The following is a 19,757-nucleotide window of genomic DNA, read 5'->3' as shown; positions in this document are numbered from 1 at the left end:
GTAATGTATGGTAATGGTTTTGCAAAGTTTTTAATTTTTAATTTATTTATTTTTTTCTTTGCAGTTTTGGCCGGTGCTGGGTTTGAACCCGCAACCTCTGGCATATGGGGTCAGCGCCCTACTCCTTTGAGCCACAGGCACCGCCCAAGGTTTTTTATTTTTTTTAAGGACCCCTTAGCCTTTTAAGGATTCTCACTAAAATATGTATGAATGAAAGGTTGTGATGCCTGGGGTGTGCTTCAAATTATATGGAGAAGGACGAAGCAAAATGAAACAAGATAGGGTATGAGTTAAAAATTGGGTACCGAGTGTATATGAATTCATTACAACATTCTGTCCACTTTGGTAACTGTCTGACCTTTTCAAATATAAAGTTTTTTTTTTTTATTTGCCACTTCTGGCAAATGGGGCCGGTGCCCTACTCCTTTGAGACACAGGTGCCGCCCCAAATATAAAGTTTTATATGTTCGCTTAAAACACTTGGATAAAATGCATTTCTCTACCTGGTTAGCATTAACTTACTCTTTGCTGATGATGGGCTAAAGATGGCACAGATGAAAACAAAAATTAATAATGTAGGATCTTAACTAAAATGGTTAAAGAAAACTTGCTGTGTCCTATCTCACCTGATCATTCCTTTTTTTTTTTGTAGAGACAGAGTCTCACTATACCGCCCTCGGGTAGAGTGCCGTAACATCACAGCTCACAGCAACCTCTAACTCTTGGGCTTCCGCTATTCTCCTGCCTCAGCCTCCTGAGCAGCTGGGACTACAGGCGCCTGCCACAACGCCCGGCTATTTTTTTGTTGCAGTTTGGCCGGGGCTGGGTTTGAACCCGCCACCCTTGGTATATGGGGCCGGCGCCCTACTCACTGAGCCACAGGCGCCGCCCTCACCTGATCATTCCTTAATGGAAGATCTTGGTCGTTCTTTGATGGAAGATCTAAAGAATAATTGAATTAACAAACTGTGGAGCTGATGGGAAGATGTCTCAAGGGCCCTGAGTAATGTCCCAGCTGGACTACAGTCTAGTCCCTGAAGAAGGAGGTAATGACTGGTAGAATAACTTGTTAATTCAATAACATAAGAAAATTAAAAATAGTATCCTGGAGATTTTATGCAAATAGACATTCCTGGAAATACTGGTTTGAGGAGAAATGAGCTCAAAGGTCTGCCATTCCTCACAGATCAGCCCTCAGGATTAGCTCCAGAATTACTTGTGTGTGCCAGTCCAGTTAGAGCTGAATGCTGCCTTTTTAATTTAATTCAATTTCCTCAATAAAGCTCAGTGTTCTTTGCTAATGTAATAATGGGAAAATACAGGCTCTGGCCATCTCATTTTGGCTGGGAAAGCAGAATGAAATAAATATTAAATCCTTAGCCTAGTTATGGCAATAGTGTGTTTTTCACCGTGTCTAAGGCAGTGATTTAGATCTCTGGGCTGTGCTGGACTAACCTGTACTAAGGCTTTTTTTTTATTTTTTTATTTTTCTCACTTGAAAAGCTTGAAGTAAGAGAAGCATATCTTATAAATATATCTATATTCATCAGCTTCCTATATTGGATGGATTTTGGAATTTTTTCCTTTATGACCCTTTGTTTCCACAATAAAGATTTCTTATTTATAACACATTTTAAAGTAACATCTTATATTAAAATGCTAAGGGTGGCGCCATAGTTCAGTGGGTAGTGTGTCGGCCATGTACACCGAGGCTGGCGGGTTTGAACCCAGCCCAGGCCAGCTGAAGTAACAATGACAACTACAACAACAATAACAAAAATAGCCAGGCATTGTGGCAGGCGCCTGTAGTCCCAGCTACTCGGGAGGCTGAGACAAGAGGCTCCCTTGAGCCCAAGAGTGCCAAGGCACTTTACCCAGGGTGACAGCTTGAGACTCTGTCTCAAAAAAAAAAAAAAAAAGCTAAGTCCTTCTGATTATATATCTTCTAACTGGCTTCACCAGGAATGATAATCTTCACTGCTCCTTAGTAGGCAGGACAGTGAAAACCCAGCCAGCCACCTAAGGAGACCTGCAGGCCACACTTGGTCCAAGTCTCCACATCCCGTTCCACACATGAGGTGAAATTTCAGGGTCTTTTTCCCTGTCTCCTACAGTCCACCCCCAGCTGAACTGCCTTTCTTGGGAAAGAGAAATATAGATTTACCCCTGCCCTCTAGCATTACTTTTATGAATAAGGAAAGAGAAGAAGAATGGAAAAGTCTGTCCATAAAAAATAAGAGCTTGATGGTAGGCTTCTTAGAGAAAGGACCACATCATTTTTTTGTACCTCCCACAGATCTCAGCAAAGAGCCTCATGCAGAAAGAATTCAAAAACGATTTGCTGAATGACATGTAATTAATTTGATAAAAGTAAGGCAGGATTTGTCAAGTGAGATTCTTGTCGTGGTTTATGGCCAAAGAAACCAGACCCATATACGCTCTGAGATCATCAAAGCTTCCACAGAGCAGGAAGAATCAGAGGCTTGGGAGAGTCCCCACTGGCTGAGAAACTTAGAATTTAAGAAGAAGGGCAAGTACCTAGAGGGTGAGTTTTAAGAAGGGATAGAAAACGCAGGTTCTGAGAAATGTCACTAGAAATGGAGTCTTGAGGTATTTTAGCGTTTGAATAATACGTACAAAGCCAAATTAATGAAGATACCGAAGGGGGCTCAATGCCACATAGTACAGAGCCACACTTAGCATGAGGATGACGGTTCAAGATGGAACTAGAATATAGTAAGTGGAGGGGCCTGCGGCAACGTCATCACTGTGTGTCTACATGTGATAAAGACTATATTTTCAGTAGTGATTACCTAAAAAGATGGGGTGACAAAGAGGGACAATTGACACCAGCCTGGAGAGAGAGTTCACCTTGGAATAAAGAGAATGTTTAACTGAGAGGTGGCTGTCTAAACCAGAAGAGACCGCAACAGTGGTGCGTTTAAGTTTAGGGAAGAAGATGCTGGTGAGGAAGACCAGTCATGGTGATTAAGTAAGTGCATTTCCCCCTTCACATCTGAGTGCAGAGAAGAGAAATTGCAACCTGAAAGCACTGCTTTCTCTGTTCCTTGACAATTGAGTTGTTGATGTTTTTTCTGAAATTGCTAATAATCTAGAAAAAAGTTAGCTGTCTCTTTCAGAAAGAGGAAGAATATCTATCCAAGAAGGGAGAATCTCCACTTCTAAAGAATTCCTTGGCATCATCTGAAGACAGATTACCAGGTGCTGATGAAAGTGCAGTGAACACTGGGCTGCTAGTTCTAATGGTTTGTTTTTGGAACAGCTGGAGCTGGCTGAATATGGACAAAGTTGACAAATGAGGCCTTCCTGTGGATAAATGAAGAGACGGACCTTAAAGAGATGTGACTCATTCCAGCGAGGCTCACGCTCAGGCTGGACGAGGATATTTCAAATAAACATTCAGTTTGATCATCCCTGCATCTCTAATAGCTCTGGACAACGGATATGTCCAACATCCCTTTTAAAAGACCTTTTGATGTGTGCAAATGGAAAAGTTCACAGAAGTATCCTCTTTAGGAGAAGTTGAAGTTTAATCTATAAATTCATTAACACATTATCCTTGCCCATTTTATTCTAATGGAGGAGGCAAACATTCTCATAGAGATTTTCTACTTCATCATATAGAAGTGCAGTATTCTGAAGGACAGAAATGAGGGGGGAAGAGTGACGCTTGCTTTATCAGAATATTGAGTTTAAAAACTTCTTTGAAGGAAGAACACTGGGGATATCAAAGAGATAGCCACTTGTCAGGGAGGAGAGGGCAAAGCATTGGCTGACGCAGATGGGAATAAAGAGCCACACCATGGGTCAAAGCCTCTCACAAGCCAGTATGTGGTGATCTTTTCTGAACGGTTTAGAACCACTGAACAGAAGAGGTGCCTTGCTTTGCACAGGGAGCCCTGCAGGCCCTGTTCCTATAGCTCTGTGGGTACTTCATCAATGTGCACTGGATGTTGGATGAATAAAATAAAACACTGTAAAATCGAACTGATTTTACTCTTTGAAAGTGTTCCCCGTCGCCTAAGTAGAAAGCTTCTGGGAGGAAGACAAGGTCATGTTTGAAGGTCCACGATGACTGAGTAACGTACCACAAGGCATATTTTGGAATCATACTGTAAACTTTGTAATGTTTCGCCAGGACCCATAAACTCTCAAATACGCCTTAAATCTCTGTCATTTGGTCCTTCACCACATTCCAGAAGTTCCTCCCAACATATGGAGCCTCAACTCCATCTGATACATCGTACAGCATGTATGGGCCTGGTTTCTCTGGTTTGAGTCCCCTGTCTCCTTTGGCTTGGGTATTGACAGCACTGATCTACCTTACATTACGATCCATGTGACTGGCTTACAACCATGACGAGGTCCACGGCAGCCAACTGCAAAGCCATTCCAGATCTGTCTTCAAAGCCAGAGCTGTTACCCACTGGCCCTCTATGGCCGTATCCTCTTTGCGCTACCACTCTCCCTTTGCATTCACAGGGTTCTCGGTGTGGAGGAGGAGGTGGTCCTCCAGGCATTTCCTCGCTTTTACTCCTGACCCTCAGGTTCTGTGTGAGTCCTTTCATTTGGGACCCACACTAACCGTACTTCTACACTTACAGTCACCTACAAAGTCAAAGACAGGTAAAGTCTTTTTTTTTCCTTCTTGAGAACGTCTCACTCCGTTGCCCTGGGTAGAGTACCCTGTGGCATTGTAGTTCACAGCAACCTCCAACTCTTGTGCTCAAGCCATCCTCTTGCCTCAGCCTCCCGAGTAGCTAGGACTATAGGCACCTGCCACCATGCCCAGCTAGTTTTTCTCTTTTTAGTAGAGATAGGGTCTCACTCTTGCTTAGGCTGGTCTGGAACTCCTGTGCTCATGCAATCCACCTGCCTTGGCCTCCCAGAGTGCTAGGACGTGAGCCACTACGCGCCTAGCCAAAGACAGGCAAATTCTTTACAGACAAAAGCAGGAAACCCTAATATATTAGACATAGCATTGTTTTCTTTCATAAGTCCCAAACACTTAAGCTTCCATTAACTTGATTCATTATATATTTAAATTTCAGTGTGGCAAAGTACTTACAATGAAAACTAGCTAGACACATCACAACAGCAAAACCAGGAAACACTTCAATTCTCCAGTCTTGGTAGGTAATATTTCTTTTAGGAAGAAAAGGAAAAGGAGTTTACTTCTTAGGGCCAACGAGGTTACTTTCAGTCTCCAATTTCCATTCTTGCTGTAGAAATGTTTGCAATACTTTGTTTGGTTTGAACTAAGCATTAAAAAAAAATAACTACTGACTTGACAGTCTTTCAGTGTTTGTAGTGGATGAGAATTCTCAACAGCTGCTCACACAGGACCTAACAGGATCACAGGATCACATTCTCAACAGCTGCTCACACAGGATCATCTAGTCGCTGATCTCCTTTTCCACAAGTTACAAAAACTGACCCGATTGTAATCATCAGATTGCTCAGAAGGAAGTTTTGCTTTTGCTTTTATTAATAAGTCAATAGGATTTTGTATGCACGCATGCTGGTAACAGTTGACAAATGTCAACGGGCTTGATTATGTTTCTCATCCAACTTTCAAAATTAACTGTTTGGATCATTTATTTAACTTTGTGTTCCCTAGTCACTTGTGTCCCTTTCTCCTCCCTCCTTGAAATAGGCTGTGAGACTTCATTAACTCCTTATCCTGTCTGAACTGAGTTCTCTACTTTGTAGAGGCTTTCCCTAACTCCTACACCACCAGCTCCAGCACCTCCATGTGGGAGCTAGAGGACTCGCCATCAGGCCCTCCCAGCCCCTGTGGTCTGTGTCCACCTATGTTATTACTTAACATTTTCACTTCAGGGGATTTTCCCCATTACACCTTCAAGCTCCTTGAGTAGAGTGAAAAGAGGAAAGAACATGGATCTGGAGTCGGAGAGACCTGGGCATAAATCCTGGACCCAGCACGGTCAGCTCTGCGAATCTGAGGCAGCTGAACCTCTCCTGAGTATCCCGCTCTCACTTCACAGGGCTGGCAGGAGCATTAATGGGAGACTCTGCCTGTACTAGACTACCTGGCTCAGTGCAAATCCACAATAAATGTTCCATGTACCAACCCACGGAAAAACTGAGCCTCAGAAATGTGTCCTTTCTGCCCAAGAAATCATGTTTATACATTGTATTGTGTATGAGTTATTAATGATTATACCATATTACATATGATATATTTTAAGTGTTAAGCAACTTTGATCTCTATGGGTTATATCAAAGATGGTACCTTCCCTCCACCAAAAACTGGAATAGATGGTTTTGTAAAATATTTGGAATTACTTGTCTGGCTGAAATTGAGGTATGGACTTTCAGTTGGTAGAAAGTCAGTCATGAACTACAAAGTAAGAGTATTTTGATTTGTGTAGCTGCCTCTGCCCCTCTCTGGCATTGCCACTGTGTCCCTTTAGTTACTGCTAGCAGGAGAGCGCCTTGCTATTACCCATCTGCTGTGCAGCAAAAATGCAGGAAGTGCAAGAGCCTGGGCAAACTAGTTAGCTCCCTTCCAAGACTCATGAACAGGTCCCAGTCTCATGTGGGACCCCAGTCACCACCTAAATAAATGACTAAGGGAATGAGGAGGTTAACACAATTGGAATTTACTAGCCACTAATAGACATTGGACAGATGACCAATACAAATTCACTTCCAACAATTATCCACAAATTCACACCGCTGACATGATTTACTTCAAGTCTCTTTCATGACAAACCATGGGTACCTTTTTACCAAAACCTGCTTTTATCAAGTTTATTGATTAGGTAAGTTTCACTATTACCTAAAAAAATTTGTCATCATTGCCTGGGATTCATCAGGAAACCAACACCAAAGATCTGCTGTGTCAGAATTGTCACGTGGGCTGAAGAGTGGGAAAACAAAGCCCTGGGGCTCCTGTTCTCATAGGGAGAGTTTAGTAGCAGACATTAAACAAGTAATCAAGGAATTACAATATAATGAGCAATAACAATGGCGAGAGAATAGTTTTAGATGAAGTGCTCTGAGAATTTAAAGCCTCATAAAAAGTGCTTCTTAGAGACATACATGAAGAAATCCTGTACCTCATGCCTCTTTCTCAGGAATCCTTGTCATTCTCATTTAGTCTAACAGGTACAGTATCAGTCACCAGACTTCACCCATCAAAGTTTCTCTGTTTCCCTGTGACCACTCTTTCCTCTTTCTCCAACCACTTCTTTGTTGGGTTTAGCTTTTGCTCTTCTGGAGCATATGCCCAAGTAATGTTTTAGCAAGAGAAATCCACACCTATTGGAATAGCTAAAAAAAAAAAACAAAAACAAACCTAGTGACGACAGCAAGCGCTGTCAAGGAGGAGGAGAAATGGATGGCTCGTACGCTGCTGGTGGGAATGGAAAGTGGTGCACCCATTCTAGAGAAGAGCATGGTGGCCTCTTACAACACCAGATGTGCACTTACCATATGACACAGACGTTGCACACAGGCATCGATCTCAGAGAAATGAAAACTTACGCTCATACAAAAACCAGTTTACAAATGGCCATAGCAGCTTTATTTTTAATCCTCAAAAACCAGGAAAAAACTCAAAGGTTCTTCAATGAGTGACTGTTAAACTGTGGTACATCCACATCACGTCATATCACTCAGCAAACTATTGACACAGGCAATAAGTTGAATGGATCTCAAAGGTATTATGCTGAGTGAAAAGAAGCCAATAGCAGGGGGCATATCCTGTATGATTCATTTATACAGTCTTCTTGAAGTGACAAATGACAATTATAGTGATGAAAAACAGACGGTGTTTGCATGAAATTAGGGAGGGGTCATGCAGGAAGGAGGTACTATGGCTATATTCTTCTTAGCAAAGTATCTCAGGAATAGAAGAAAAAGTATCCAATGTACTCAGCCCTACTATGAAGCTAATTTATAGCTTTCACATGAAGGCTATAACTCAACTATAGCACAAGACTATGGGGAAAGGGCCAAGGGAGGGGAAGGGAGTGGGGAGGTTCGGGTGGAGGGAAGGTAATAGGTGGGGCCACACCTACGGTGCATCTTAAAATGGGTACAGGCGAAACTTAACTAAATGCAGAATACAAATGTCTACATACAATAACTAAGAAAATGCCATGAAGGCTATGTTGAACAGTTTGATGAGATTATTTCAGATTGTATATGAAACCAGCACGTTGTACCCCTTGATTGCACTAATGTACACAGCTATGATTTAACAATAAAAATAAATAAATTTAAAAAAAAGTACCTAAGGTCATGTAAGATGCTACTACCATTGGGGGAAACTGGGTGAAGGGTATATGAGCTCTTTCTGTGTTATTGTTTCCAAGTGCAAGGGAATCTACAATTACTCTCAAAATAAAAAGTGAAAAAAGAAGGGATTTACAAGTAGAAAAATTTAAAATGTCCTTGCATGTATGATAATGTCTTCCTTTCTGTTCTCACAAGAAAACCTGGCTTGACTAGGTAAGTCCAAAATCATTTTTTCCTCGGACACTGGAAGACAACTGTTCTACTGTTTCTCAGAACTCTTAGGCTGCCTTCCAACTCAAATGATATTTAGTTCTATGAGTTGATTTTATTTATTTGTTCACCAACTTTGACTTTGCTTTATTCTTATATTGCCGTGCTTTCAAAATAATTAATATTAGAGATAGCAAAACTCATAAATAAAAACAATGGAGCAAATGAAATATATTGTAGGCTTACAGTGTTTGTAAAACATACTTTGAAAGATAATGAATTTATCTGTACCTTCTTTTATATGTAACCTTAGGAGTGTGGGCTCACTGTGCCTGAACCTTTTCATTTAGATTTGGTTAAAATCTAAATAATAAAGAAAATAAAATTCCTTATTGATAAAAAGCATTAAATTATAGCATTGTCATCACTAAAGGTCCATGGCTTTTTTATTAGGTCTGAAACATCTTTTCCTCCCTGATAATTGGGAATGCCATCAGTATCAAAAGAGAAAAATAAACTGGCTGAACAAAATGCAAAAAATATAATACTAAACAAAATCACAGCTGAATGGTAATCATAAGCCATGATATTGAACTAAGGTATTGTAGAAAATGACCCATATTGTGGGCGACGCCTGTTGCTCAGTGGGTAAGGCACCGGCCCCATATACCGAGGGTGGTGGGTTCAAACCCGGCCCTGCCGAACTGCAACAAAAAAAGCCGGGTGTTGTGGCAGGTGCCTGTGGTAATGCCTATAGTCCTACTTGGGAGGCTGAGGCAAGAGAATAGACTAAACTCAGGAGTTAGAGGTTGCTGTGAGCAGTGTGACGCCATGGCACTCTACCGAGGGTGATACAGTGAGACTGTCTCTAAAAAAAAAAAAAAAAAAGAAAGAAAAGAAAATGACCCATATTATAACCCATACCCGTTGCTGATAAGAATCTGATCTATAAATTTAGAGCTTATGAAGATCCCACTTTGCACATCAGAGAGTTCTGGGAGCCTTAAGACTGGTTTCATTAAATTCTGAGAACCTATTAATATTTATGATAATAGTCATTTGTGTGAAAAAAGAAAATTGGTTCCATACTCTTTATAAATTAATAAGCTCTGCTGCTTAACAAAAATGATAATAAATGTAAAATAAGTCATTTAGATAATTAATTATAAAGACGGTCTCTGATGTGACTCCCACTTGATGGACTCAAAAACATTTAGGTTGTAAACATACATTCTCACTAACATAGTTTATCTCAGTGCCATTTCCCAGAGTTATCAATAAATATTGCAGATATAATAATTTATGAATTTAATGAACAAAATTTTATCGGACTCCAGATTTTTCTTAGAGAAGTTGTAGCAAAGAATATTCATAAAGAATTAAAAATGAATACAAAAATAATTCCTACTTGGCCTTTCAAAATTAATACATATCTTTTCTTTTTTTTTTCCCCTTTGAGACAGAGTCTTACTTTATCACCCTCAGTAGAGTGTCTTGGCGTCATAGCTCACAGCAACATCAAACTCTTGGGCTCGAGGGATCCTCTTGCCTCAGCCTCCCAAACAGCTGAGACTACAGGCGCCCGCCACAATGCCTGGCTATTTTTAGAGATGAAGTCTAGCTCTGGCTCAGGCAATCCACCCGCCTCGGCCTCCCAGAGTGCTAGGATTACAGGTGTGAGCCACCATGCCCAGCCTTAATACATATCTTTTCAAGAATTTTTATCACACACTTGTAACATGTATTGAGTGTATACAGTAAGCCAAGTACTCCAGCTGCAGAGAGGTATATAAGTTATATAAGCTGTGGCCTTGGAGACATTTCAAGTCTAGCTGGAAAGTCCCAAAACTGCAGACGCTGGTGTGGATGTGGAGAGAAGGGAATACTTTTACAATGCTGTGAGATTGCAAACTAATACAACCTCTTTGCAAAGAAGTATGGAGAATCCTCAAAAAGCTAAAATAGACCTTCCATTTGATCTCACAATCCCATTACTAGGTATCTACCCAGAAGAAAAAAATCATTTTGCTATAAGGACATTTGCATCAGAATGATTATTGCAATTCAATTCGCAATCACTAAAATGTGGCATTGACCCAAGTGCCTATCACCCATGAATGGATTAATAAACTGTGGTATACATATACCAGGGAATACTATTTAGCCATAAAAAAGACAGTGACTTTACATCTTTTAAATTAACCTGAATGGAGTTGAAGAACATTCTCTTTGGTCAAGTATCAATACTAATATGAAACAAGTAGAAAAACAACTACATGACCACACAAAAGAAAAACACAAATTTAAGAGAGGGAAGGGAAAGGAGGGAGGGGAACTAGCTTTCATCTAATGGGCACAACGTAGGGGTATACAGCACACCCCCTGGGTGAAGGGTTCAACTACAACTTGGACTTTGCCTGACAAACACAAGCTATGTAACTTAGACATTTGTACTCTCATATTAATCTGAAATTACAAATTCCTCTAGCTGGGGAAATGATACACTCTTATAAAGAAGGCAGGGGTCAGTATAAACAAACTAAATGACCATTTATGACATTGGGAAACTGACTGAAATACATACTTTGGTGACACAAATGAAACTTAATATGAGGACAACCAGTACAGTTTCTCAAATAATCCCAAGAGACTTGAAATGGAGATCATCTACTTTATTAAATTCTCAATGCCATATTTGGCAAGCATTACACTGAAACTGAATACTTCCTCCCAAATAAGGCAAAATTAAAAAAACAGCTAAATACATAAAAGTCATCAAAGCCCTTAGAGGGGTACCTAAACCTTTCCCTGTTCCTCATCAGTTTATTATTCCCTTGTTCAGGTACCTATTCTAACAGGCATTTACTAAGTACCTACTGAGAACCAGGCACGCAGATGTAAAGACAGCTCAGGTTCCAGAATCCACACGTAGAACAATAACACAGTATACTAAATCCCATGAAAGAGGTGAGCACAGGATGCGTGGCAAATCAGAGCACGGTGATCTTAAAGGAACTGATGCCTGAGCACTTCTGAGAAGAGTCGGGGAGGACCAGGGCAAGAAGAGAGGGAAGAAGGGTCCAGCAGAGTGAGGCCTTCACAGCAGGACCCAGGCCTTCAGAGGGCACCTGTAATTGATCAGGAAGGCCAGGAGAACAGGGGCTGCTGGGGGAGGGCGGGGAGAAACTGAAGGAGGCATCTGGAGATGGCAGCAAAGACCAGATCAGGAAGGATCTTAAAGTTGCAAGCTAGGAAGCCCGGGGCATTAGCACAAAGGCAGTAAGTGACCTCGGCTAGAGGATCGTGAGTCTCCTGATGAGAGGCCACTCCGGCAGCAGAGCTGGGATGTGCTGGAAGACAACGATACTACAAATAGAGAAGAGGCTACAGCAAAACTCAATGAGGTGGTGGCTTTGCCCTCATGACAAATTATTTGGGAGACAGACTTGAGGGGACATGGCGATTTACTGCATGCCAAAAAAGACGGAGGGGACGGAGGAAAGGGAAGCTTCGGAGAACTGATTTGGGCAATTGGCTGCACCCTGCTCATGTTCCTTGGTATAGAGAAGAGAGAAGAGGGACAGGCTTGCAGGGTGAGGATAGGGTACCTGGAAAGAGCAGTTCTCTCTCTCTCGCTCTCTTTTTTTTTTTAAGACAGATCCTCAATCTGTCAACCTGGGTAGAGTGCTATGGCATCACAGCTCACAGCAACCTCAAACTCCTGGGCTCAAGCAATTCTCCTGCCTCTGCCTCCCAAGTAGCTGGGACTACAGGCACCCACCACAATGCCTGCCTATTTTCTGTTGCAGCCATCATTGTTGTTTGGCCAGCCCAGGCTGGATTCAAACCCGCCAGCTCAGGTGTATGTGGCTGGCACCTTAGCTGCCTGAGCCACAGGCACTGAGCCAAAAGAGCAGTTCTCAAACAGGATGGGCACCTCAGCCTGTCTGTCATGGGGGGTTGGAGGGCACGGTTTGAATACGTCCTACTCTGTTTGACAGCAAGTGACCCGCAGATTTTTGGGGTGCTCAGTTTTGCTCCACTCTTTCTCTGGCCAAATTCTTTTGTGAATGTGGACAGCTACCGTGACAGGCATACAGAAGGTGAGGCCAAGGGACAGGAAATTTTTCAAGAAAGGGGACAGATTATTTACATATCCACTTCCCCATGCCCAGCTGACAGGGAACAGCAGTGTGGGGCTGGGGGAGATCCGGATCCCTGCTTTTAGAAAGAGCCCTTTGTTTGAAGCCTTTGGGAGAACTGGGCTCAGCAGGTTTCTAGAACAGTTCTGAGTGGCCTACGTGCTCCTTGGAGGAGTTGGTCTGGGATGGGATGAACCACCCCAACGGACAGTCTTATCCAGAGGCCCAACGCTGGGCTGGGAAGCTGGGCAGAGGGACTCAAGGGCTGCTGTAGGGATGGTGATGGTGGCTGCAGATGGCTTTTGTCAAGAGGGGTCATGGTAGGCTATCCAGGTCTTCCCAGATGCAGAGTGCGGAGGCAGAGCTCTGGCTGCATGTGGTCCTCAGGGAACAGGGAGCAGCATCGGTCAGACAGCTCACTATGTCACGTGGAATCCCCCAGCCACCACTCACGTGAGAGGAAGGTGGATCCTGAGAGCCCAGGTGTCAAGCCAAAATATGAAAGAAGAGATGAGGGGGGGGCTAGAAGCCAGGGGAGCGCCTCAAGTGTTTATAAGGCTTATTGTTTCGGGAACAACAGAAAAGCCAGAATCCAAAGGCCTGAGATTCCTGGAATTGCCATTTCTAAGCCCTCAAGAAGCCCCTGGCACCGTCAGAAAGGGTCTTCTGACATCACCTGGCTGCTTTCCTCTCCCACCTCACATGCTCTCCCCTTCTATTAACTGCGGAACACCAGACCGCAAGCCTTCCTGGAACTCACCATGCTAATTCGCACCTGGCTTATACTGTTCTCTCTCCTGGAAATAAGCTTCTGCTGCTTTGCGTTCCTAGAGAGCTCTTCTTACTCCTCAAAACCAAGCTATGGTGTCCTTACTCCGACCCTCACAATATGCTATCATTGTACACAATATACTGCACAGCAGTTGATCGAAAGTGGAGTCATTCACCTCATGCTCGGCATATATGTGCTTGCAATATGTGTCCGCTAAGTGAAAGAAAGGATTTATCCTGACACAGGTCTAGTTCCCCTTTCTCTGGCTGGGGTGCTTCCCCAGTAACAGATTTCCATGGCTGGGTTGTATCCAAAGCCTTAGCAGCCATGCCTCTCAGAGGGATTTTAATAGCAGAGATCCCTGATGGTTTGGTGCTGCTACCAGTCAGGGGTGACCTTGCAGCCTCCTTGGATCCCTACAGCCCCTTGGCGAGCACTGAAGCTCAGCAATGCCAACCACACAGCCTATTTCAGCCATCTAAAAAGCTGGCCCTTTAGAGGATATCATGAAGAAAGAGAGAGGTGACCTCAGGAAGGGGGAAGGACGGACAGGGGAGGGAGGACGAGCTCTAAGGGATTCATGAACGCTGCATGAATGGTCATTTTGCTGGGAGGACAGTTCATAGCATTCATCTGTTTTGCAAAGAGGCCCATGACTACTAAATATCAAGCAAATCCAGACACACGTCTTATGGCAGCTCTGCTCAGACAACCAGTTGTCAACTCCAGATCACAGAGGATGCAGTCATGGTCATGGTCAGGGCAGAGCAGAGAAGGGAGCTGGGTTCCCCCATAACTTGGCATTTACACGTTCCCAAACAATGCCTGGAAGAGCCTTTCTGAAGGCAAATGTGTGCAATTTAAAGACGGTCCGGGGTCTGTGTCTTGTGTAACATACAATGCGCAGAGCGACAAGGAGGCGGCCTCAGGACACCTTTACACTAACCTTTCTGTTTCTCAGAGCAACAAGTCTGGGAAAAGATAAAAAATACAAAGGCAGGGTGGCACCTGTCACTCAGTGAGTAGGGTGCCGGCCCCATATACCGAGGGTGGCGGGTTCATACCCGGCCCCAGCCAAACTGCAACAAAAAAATAGCTGAGCGTTGTCGCGGGCGCCTGTAGTCCCAGCTACTCGGGTGGCTGAGGCAAGAGAATAGCTTAGGCCCAGGAACTAGAGGTTGCTGTGAGCTGTGACATTACAGCACTCTACTGAGGATGACAAAGTGAGACTCTCTTAAAAAAAAAGAAAAAGGCAAACCTCTAAGGTCTCACTCCTGATGACAAGCTGTTTGGGACCTCGGTCTCTCAGTACTGAACTCAGGAAACGGTAAACAGATAGATTCTGTGCAACGGCGTTTTTACGTTTGACATTTTTTTCCTGGCATAGAATCATTTGATTTAGGAAGATGGTAGAAAAAGGCTTTCCATAGTAAAGAGGCAAGAAGCATGCATATACCACACACACACACACACAAGAAAGCAAATCTAAAAGTGGAGAGGCTCGTACCAGACTCTGGGGAATTGAGAGGCACTTTTCACCCACATCCTGTAAGGGTAAGAAAAAACACAGGAGAAAGGTTTCTACTAAAATGTGTGTGATTTGTTTTGTTTTCTTTTCTTTTTTTAAAGAAAAACATGAATCACTCAAATCTGCTGAGATATCTGAATAGCTCTGCTGGACATAATTTTTTTTTTTTTTTTGGCTTGGTTCCCACTGTTCCTTCCTTGAATTCTGAAAAGATAATTTTATTTTTTTTTTTATTTTTATTTTTTTTTGTAGAGACAGAGTCTCACTTTATGGCCCTCAGTAGAGTGCCGTGGCCTCACAGCTCACAGCAACCTCCAACTCCTGGGCTTAAGCGATTCTCTTGCCTCAGCCTCCCGAGCAGCTGGGACTACAGGCGCCCGCCACAACGCCCAGCTATTTTTTGGTTGCAGTTTGGCCGGGGCCGGGTTTGGAACCCGCCACCCTCGGTATATGGGGCCGGCGCCTTACCGACTGAGCCACAGGCGCCGCCCGAAAAGATAATTTTAAACAATCTTCAGAGTCAATCTTTAAGTTTCAGTTTTAGATTACATGCTTTGTACTCAAACAGATGTAGGCTCTGTCATTGACTTGCTAAGTGATGCTAGACAGGTTTCTGAACTTCTTTAAGAATAGAATTCTTCAGCCATTAAAATGGGAGAATAGTTCTGATTTCAAAGGGTTGCTAAGAGAAGGAAATGAAATGATGAATTAAAAAATCTTAGACTAGCCTGGCACGCTGTAAGCATTCAATACAAAGGGGGGTAACATCTCTGTCAAGGGAGAAAACAAGTCCAAGGACACATTTTCATGCATGATTTTATGTGTTGTAACAGGTAGAAAGAACAAAGAAAGCCCAAAACAGCAGGATTGTGTTCCTCAGTAAGGATTCCCTACTTTATACATTCGAGGCGATGGTGAGACTGTCTTCCTCACCTTCAAGTGAGTTCAGGTCTGGCAGAGACTTGTCCCCTTCCCCACAACAACATGTGTCATTTGTCCAGGTTCACCGAAGACCCAGAAAATCCCAACCTAGAAGGCACATCCCAGTGACCAGGACTCCTAACTATACCCCAGGAAGCCCTGGACTGGCCCGGGCCCAACCTCATGCCACCCTGCTTTCTGTCCTCCTCCACTACACCCAACTTAGCTGAGTAGCCTGGACAGTTCTCCCAAGCTCATCTGGGAAAATGATATTCCTGGGGATTTGTTAAGTTACCATTATCCTTCAGAAGCCATTAGAATTTAATTTTTATCTTTTTCTCCAAAAAAAATTTTTTTTATGTGCTTTCACAGTGCGATAAAAATCTTCCTTGGTTTTAGCCTTAGCTGTTTGTTTTAAGGATTATAGGCTAGGAGGAATTCTTCCTTACGTTTAAAAATGATTGCAGCTAAGTTTGCATGGAATGGCCTTGGCTCTGTGGCAAGCCTCATTCCTGATCGCCTCTTACTCAGATTGTATAAAACAATTTCAGCAAGTGTGCTGTTCACATCATGGATTTCCAGAAAACCATTTATTCAACTCAAGTACATTTTCTCTAAACTTGTCTCCCTAGTTGAAATCTTACTTCTTTGAACATTTGTATATGGGTTTTATTGCTAATCACCGCATTAAACCTCAATTCTATTTCTTTCTAGTTGAACTATCTTCCTCACAGGAAAGCCAGAAAAGAAAACAAGGCTTTCTTGTTTCATTTTGTCAAGGAAAGATGACTTAGCTTATTAATAAAACCATCAGAGTTAAGAGACTCTAGATAATTCCCGTATCATCCACCAAATTCTTTCCATATCAAGGAGGCATGGCTTAGCACCAGGAGTGGGAAAGATGAGATCGCATACGTCTATTTTGGACATTTCTTATTTCTATGCTTTGCATAAGGGACAGTTAAAGTGTACATGATCAGGGATGACGTTTCAAAGGAAATCACAGCAGTGATACATCCTTACCCGGCAGTCTCTCTGAAGTGTTTTCATAAGTGCATTGTACGTTTCTGTATCAAAATACAACCCTTCATGCATGTCTTGCAGGAAATCTAAGTCCTTGAATGTGGGGTTGGATTTCTCTCTCTCTTTCCGGGATGCTCTTCGCTTATACGTTGAACCTTTCAAATCATATGTAAAGTGCATTCTCATGAAGCGTGGCAAAACGTTGTTCATCACCACAATCCTGATGTTAATGCCCCCTGACTGCATGCAGTACAGTCCGTAAAATTTTGGCAAGAGTGTTCTTGGGTTCTGGTTTAAATTCTAGGAACAGACACACAAAGATATTTATAATAGTCTATTTTTATAAAACAATGCTCCACAAAAGATACATTTTCATGCTGATATTGTGATTAAAAATGGGATGTGATTATCTTTATTAATGTCTATTGCTAAAAGTTTTGCTGTTTCCAATTTTACCTTTGGAACAAAAGCTTTACCCTTTCAAACTCAGAGCAGTAAAAGTGACTGAATTGAAAATGGACACAGGGCTCCAAATTACCTCCAATGAGATGCAGGTAAAGAATTATGGGTATCATGAGTTCTAGGTAGCTAAAGAGAAAATTAATTGCTGGAATACAAGAGATGAACATTTCAAATTTTAATAGCTCCTATAAAACTATCTTCTAAAATGGTAGGTTCATTTACAACCTACCACACTGGGTAAGGTTTCCCATAATTCTTACCCATGCTGAATACTATCAAACTTTGGTGAAAAATGGAAACGTATTTTCTAAAATTTGAATGCCACTGATTATAGAAACTTAATACTTTTGATGTATTTTTAGCTATGTCAGGGACAATTTTGTGATAATATTTCTTGGTCATTTTTTAATAGGTTTTTGTCATTGTGAGAATTCTTGATATAGCCTGTATATTTACCATTTCCTTCTTCTATAGGGGCTAATTTTTCCTAGTATGTTGTCTTTATTATAGAACAAGGGAATACATGCCTGTTTTTGTTCCACTTTAAAAGTAGGTAAGAAAAATTAAAATAGTTTACCAAAGGGTATATGTGTACACAATGAAATTCTGCTATTTCTGAACCTTTCCCCAATTCCCAACATTTGAGGAAACTACTGTTATTTTCATCATTCCAGAAATATTCTATGAGCTTATACTAATTTTGTGTCTGCTATTTTTTGTTATATATATTTTTTGCTTTTTGATATGCTCATGTTTATCTACTTGGTTCTTCTGCTTTTATTTTGCTTTTTGTTTAACAAAGTTTTTTTACCCCTCATTTTACAAACTTCTATTTTCTTCAACATTTTTAATAGTTTTGCTCATCACATTTGGTCTTCACTCCATATTATTTTTTTGTGCATGAGAAATAACTGAAATAGGGAATTTAGCTGTTCTCTCAAATGGCTGGTCGTTTATCGAACAGTCTGACTTTCCCCAACTGAGTCAGTACAATAAGCTGACAAATACACATGGGTTTATTTCTGGACATTTCATTTGAATCCATTGATTCATTTGTCTAGAACTGTACTAATACCATCTCTTTAATGGATTTTTTTTTTTTTTTAGATAGAGTCTATGTGGTCCTCCGTAGAGTGTCATGGTGTCACAATTCATAGCAACCTCAAACTCTTGAGCTTAAACTATTCTCTTGCCTCAGCCTCCCAAGTAGCTGGGACTAAAGGTTCCCACCACAACACCTAGCTATTTTTTGTTGCAGTTGTCATTGTTTAGCTGGTCTGGGCCAGGTTTGAACCCGCCACACTCGGGGTATGTGGCTGGCGCCGTAACCACTGTGCTACTGGCACAGAGCCTTTAATGGATTTTTGGTAAAATGTGTTGTCCATTGTTCCAACCTTTCTGTTTAGTCATTTAAAAAAAAATCCTTAAAATGATACTTGCTTTTTCAAATGACTCATCTTTGTCAAGTTCTGGGAAAATCCTACTCAAATTTTTGATTGGCGGCAGACTGTATTTATCAGCCAATCGGCAGGTAATTGAAATTTTTACAATACTGATTCAAGAACAATACTAAATTTTCTTCATTATTTCAGATCTTTTCCGTGTCTTTCAATAACATTTTGTAGTTTCCTTCATATTCATCTTGTAACATTTGTTTTTATAGACTCATGTGTTTTAGAGTTTGTCTTGTCATCACAAATATTCTTTCTGAATCGATTGCTGTTCAAATGCTACGCTTACTATAATCTGCTTTCCCAATCAGAATTACAGTACACATATGCCATTTATTCACATTGTTATTTTTCTAATAATGTTTATTGTAAATTATTGTCATCATGAACAGACCTGTTTCTTTCCCTTATATTCTCCAGCTCTGTATCACCTGTATAATGAAGTACAATGGATTTTGTGGATTTATATCCTACAAATCTGCTGGACTCCTATTACCTCTAGAACTTACTGGTGTATTTTCTTGACGTTTTACTCATTTTTATTTACAGAGAACATTGCCTACGCTTTTCTTCCGTTTCTTTTTGTATTTAAAGTCATTGAACTTCTTACAAAGGTCTTGGAAAATATCACTGATGGAGGGATCCTTGAGAGGAAAGACTCTTGTTTTTCTCTATGAGATATTATGTGTGTGTTCCTTATTTATTTATTTACTGTGTTAAAAAAACTTTCCTGCCAATTTTTAGAATTTTAATTAGGTGAATGTTGAATTTTGAGTTAGTTTCTCAGTATCTGTTTGGATAACAACATAATGTTCATATTTTTTCTTGTTATTAGAATGAATTATTTTGTTCGTTAGCTTCTATAAATGGGATAAAATGACTTGTTTAGTTAAATTTGAAAATGTTAGCTTATTTTAATTAAATGTAAATAGTCACATATGGCCAATGGGCTCCAGATT

At 41.4% G+C, this 19,757-nt stretch overlaps 1 protein-coding gene across 1 annotated transcript in view; it reads right to left on the bottom strand.

Moving 5' to 3' along the window:
• The window catches only part of PIP5K1B (phosphatidylinositol-4-phosphate 5-kinase type 1 beta), a 303,995-nt gene that overhangs the window by 94,218 nt on the left and 190,020 nt on the right, over window positions 1-19,757 (bottom strand). The window contains exon 7 of the mRNA XM_053574514.1: window positions 16,886-17,185. Coding sequence (XP_053430489.1) covers window positions 16,886-17,185 — 300 coding nt within the window. The remainder of the gene's footprint in view (window positions 1-16,885; window positions 17,186-19,757) is intronic.

This window comes from Nycticebus coucang, chromosome 2 (assembly GCF_027406575.1).
Source record: "Nycticebus coucang isolate mNycCou1 chromosome 2, mNycCou1.pri, whole genome shotgun sequence".
Lineage (NCBI taxonomy): Eukaryota > Metazoa > Chordata > Mammalia > Primates > Lorisidae > Nycticebus > Nycticebus coucang.
Note: the sequence above shows the minus strand (reverse complement) of the source record. Positions and strands in the feature narration are given on the sequence as shown.